The following is a 3258-nucleotide window of genomic DNA, read 5'->3' on the forward strand; positions in this document are numbered from 1 at the left end:
TCTGACTAATTACTGAGGAATTAAAGGAACATTGACCTGAGAGGAAAAAACAACTGCTGCAGTTTWTGGCAGGTTGCACCATGACTCAAACCTGGCTTATCTTCAGTCAAAACATTCAATAAAAGCTGCAGCAAAAAAAACGTTTGAGCCACGACAATAAAGCTGCTGCACTTAACGCAAACAAAGTGTGTGTGTGTGTCCTTGTTTTTGCTACTTGGTGGGTACAATTTTTCAATGAAAATGCAGCYTYGTGGGGACGGCTTGSTCCTTGTGGGGACCAAAGCCCGGTCTCCATGACTTCRGAGGCTGATTTTGGGTTGGGGGTTGGGTTTRTGATCAATGTGTGAAGTGAGTTTAGGTTAGTTTTAGGGTTAATGGTCAGGGTTAGGATATAACATTTCCAAAAAATGAATGGAAGTGAAAGGATAGTCCCCACTAGGATAGAGAGACATAGTAGGTGTGTGTGTGTGGAGCTAATGTCTTCCATGAATCCCAAAGAAATGACGTGTATTTCTACATGACAGCATCTGCACTGAGCAAGCTGCCATTTTCAAGTGTGTTGTCTGAAAAAAATCTAAATTTTCTCTTAAATATTAAGCAGAAGAACAGATTCCAGCTCTGATACAGAGGAACTTAAAGCAAACTACAGGTCAACAGTGAGTAAATGTAAACAAACTATTCCCAACTACAAGTATGTGACTGTAGGATGTTTGACACTGGTTTGATCCTGTTGGAAGTCAAAGTGATCTGAAGTCCCAGTTTGAGTCCTGAAGTCGTTAAAGCTTCTGCTTCAGATGCGTCCTTCTTTCAGGCAGTGGGCTGAAGTTGAAATGTTTCAGCCCAGCCGTGTTCCTTCAGCAGGAGCTCATCAGGACAAACTTTCTGCTTTCATCCTTTCATCTTCTCACATCAGCCTCTTCAGGTTCTGTCCTTTAAACCCCACAGGGCAGAGCATCCACAGGTGTGATCCATGAACAGGTTTTAGTTGTTCTGTAACTTTCATGTTCTGCTCCTCAACCTTTCAACCCCAGGAAAACTGCTTCTTGATGTGAGCAACGTGTTGGACCGAGCAACAAATCTAAAGGAACAAAAACAAAAGTAAACATGTTTGTTTTAGAAKTAACCAATAAAATGACGCAGTTACAGTTTTCAGGTGTTTTTCTTTTCAGTCATTTACCTTAAATACGCCAAGAGATGGTTTCTGCTCATAGATTTCACTGGTGGAGTTGAGTCATTGGTGCTGCTGTCCTCTGAGCTGTTGGAAGAAACACCAGCATCAAACTGAGAACAGTTCCTCGGGGGGGGGGGGGGGGTACATCAAGAACACAGTGGGCTTCTCATGTGGGAAAGGTTGAAACAGGTGATCATTTTAATCCTGATCGAAACTTCAGTAACAACAAGGTGTTTCTTAGTGAGTATGAGGAGCTGCGCAGCAACACGACTGCTTTAACTTTAAAGGTTTTTCATATCTGCCTTGTTCTGATGGGTTGTGTAGGAGGAGCGCATGTCAGGGTTGTCATCCAGTCTGAAGGTGGCTTCATACGTTTACGGGATAACTGTTCAGGATCCACCAAACTGTGTCCAAGAACATCCAAAGAAAAGCATTTTTGGGATGCCTTCTGGGTAAGAAGTCAGCTTGAGTTCCTCAAAACACCTTCAAGGATAACATCTAGAGATGGTGACTAATGCACAGAGGCGGTTTCATGACCACAATTACACCAAAGACGCAACAAACGCTCCCTTGAGCCCAGGCAGAAATGTAAACGTTCCAAAAATAGCTGCGCTGCTGAGAAAATGTAGGTTTTTCTTTCAAGTCCTCCCTGAGAAATGTTGTGGTTCTACCAGCACTACCCTCATCCTACACTCGTTACCCTCATCCTACACTCGTTATCTCTCTGACTGCTCCTCGTTGTCAACATACTTTACAGATGTATCATGCTAACTGAAAGGAGACACCAACAATATTTTGACAGCCTTGGGAGGATAAATGACGTTACAGCGGAGGTGAATGGATGAAACATCTCACCTTTTATGGCAGAAGCTGCGGCAGGTTTGATCAGAGCCGTTGAAGCATTTACATCGGTCGGCTGAGCGGCGGCGGCGAGACGTGGAGCCTCCCAAGCCATACGGGAGGAGGTTACTGTGGAGAAACAACACATTTATAAGTGTGAAAGCCTCAATGATAGATAAATGAAGCTGGAATCATACTTTTGTCTCTAAAGGACTGTGGAAAGCTCACCTTGGGGTGTTGACCCAGATGATATCCAGATGGCAGAAGTAGATACATTCTTTATCGTCCCAGCTGTTGCAGGAGCAGCGTTTGGTCCTGATGTGGCTCAGATGTTCTGCCTGGACTGGTCCCTCTGAGGGCTCTGATGTAGGAAACCCACAGCCTGAAAGCACAGAGGAGATTATGGTCCTGTTGTGTCAGTGAAGACCTCCAACACCTCAGACAGGATAATAATACTTTGAATTGATTTCAAGTCCAACAGTTGGTTACAATAAAAGGTCCAGAATGCAGGTATTTTATAAAGTCCTTTAGTTTTGACTCAACAGATTTCAGATTAAATCTGAAGAGTTTTCATCATAAAAGAAACTCACCGTCMTGCAGAAGCACACAGATAATGAACAAAGGGAATTTCTTGTCCATTGTTGGAGTTCAAAGGTGTGGATGAGCAGCAGCAGTCAGCAGTAGCAGCAGCAGGTGCTTTGTGTTGATGGCAGTCAGGAGCGTGTGCTTATATCCCGCTCAGCCCTCCCTCCTCTGGAAACTGGGCTGTTGTTACACAAGACACTCAGACTCCACCTGCCTCCCCACAGACACACAACAACACACAACATTCCAGCAGTGACCTTACTCAGCTGCTGAAAGCCTGACATCAGTTCTGTCCAGGTTCAACTGAAACAATACTTTGGAACGAAGGTGGGAACAAATATCAAAAACCGGATGTGTTTTAATCTGACTCCAAATGAGAATGAGTTGAATTAAACAGAACAAATAAAAACAGGCTTTATTTCTGGTTTCTTTGTACTTTTTGTTGTCTTTATTATGAAACTATGCAGCTCTTGTTGAATAAAACTATGAAAAAATTTAAACAAGAAACAGAGTTACATTTTAATAGATTAACGAGTTAATGAATAATCTGAGCAGGATGAAGACAGAGCAGTGATTTATCAGAAGTATAACAATATACCAGCAGGAAGTACCTCCCGCACACAGACACACACAGACCCCCACTGCTGCTGCTGCTAGTTACA

The 3258-nt window shown here is 43.2% G+C and overlaps 1 protein-coding gene across 1 annotated transcript; it reads right to left on the reverse strand.

The window, feature by feature from the left end:
* Positions 1–404: 404 nt before the first annotated feature.
* On the reverse strand, positions 405–2805 carry LOC106534610 (endothelin-2). Its single transcript, XM_014031304.1, has 5 exons — positions 2602–2805; positions 2240–2393; positions 2027–2140; positions 1178–1255; positions 405–1078 (listed from the first exon to the last, which is right to left on the reverse strand). Exons 1-5 carry the CDS (start codon positions 2648–2650, stop codon positions 1000–1002), a joined length of 474 nt encoding a protein of 157 aa, XP_013886758.1. The 5' UTR covers positions 2651–2805; the 3' UTR covers positions 405–999.
* Positions 2806–3258: the final 453 nt, after the last annotated feature.

The sequence above is a fragment of the Austrofundulus limnaeus genome, unplaced genomic scaffold (assembly GCF_001266775.1).
Source record: "Austrofundulus limnaeus strain Quisiro unplaced genomic scaffold, Austrofundulus_limnaeus-1.0 Scaffold1220, whole genome shotgun sequence".
NCBI classification, from domain to species: domain Eukaryota; kingdom Metazoa; phylum Chordata; class Actinopteri; order Cyprinodontiformes; family Rivulidae; genus Austrofundulus; species Austrofundulus limnaeus.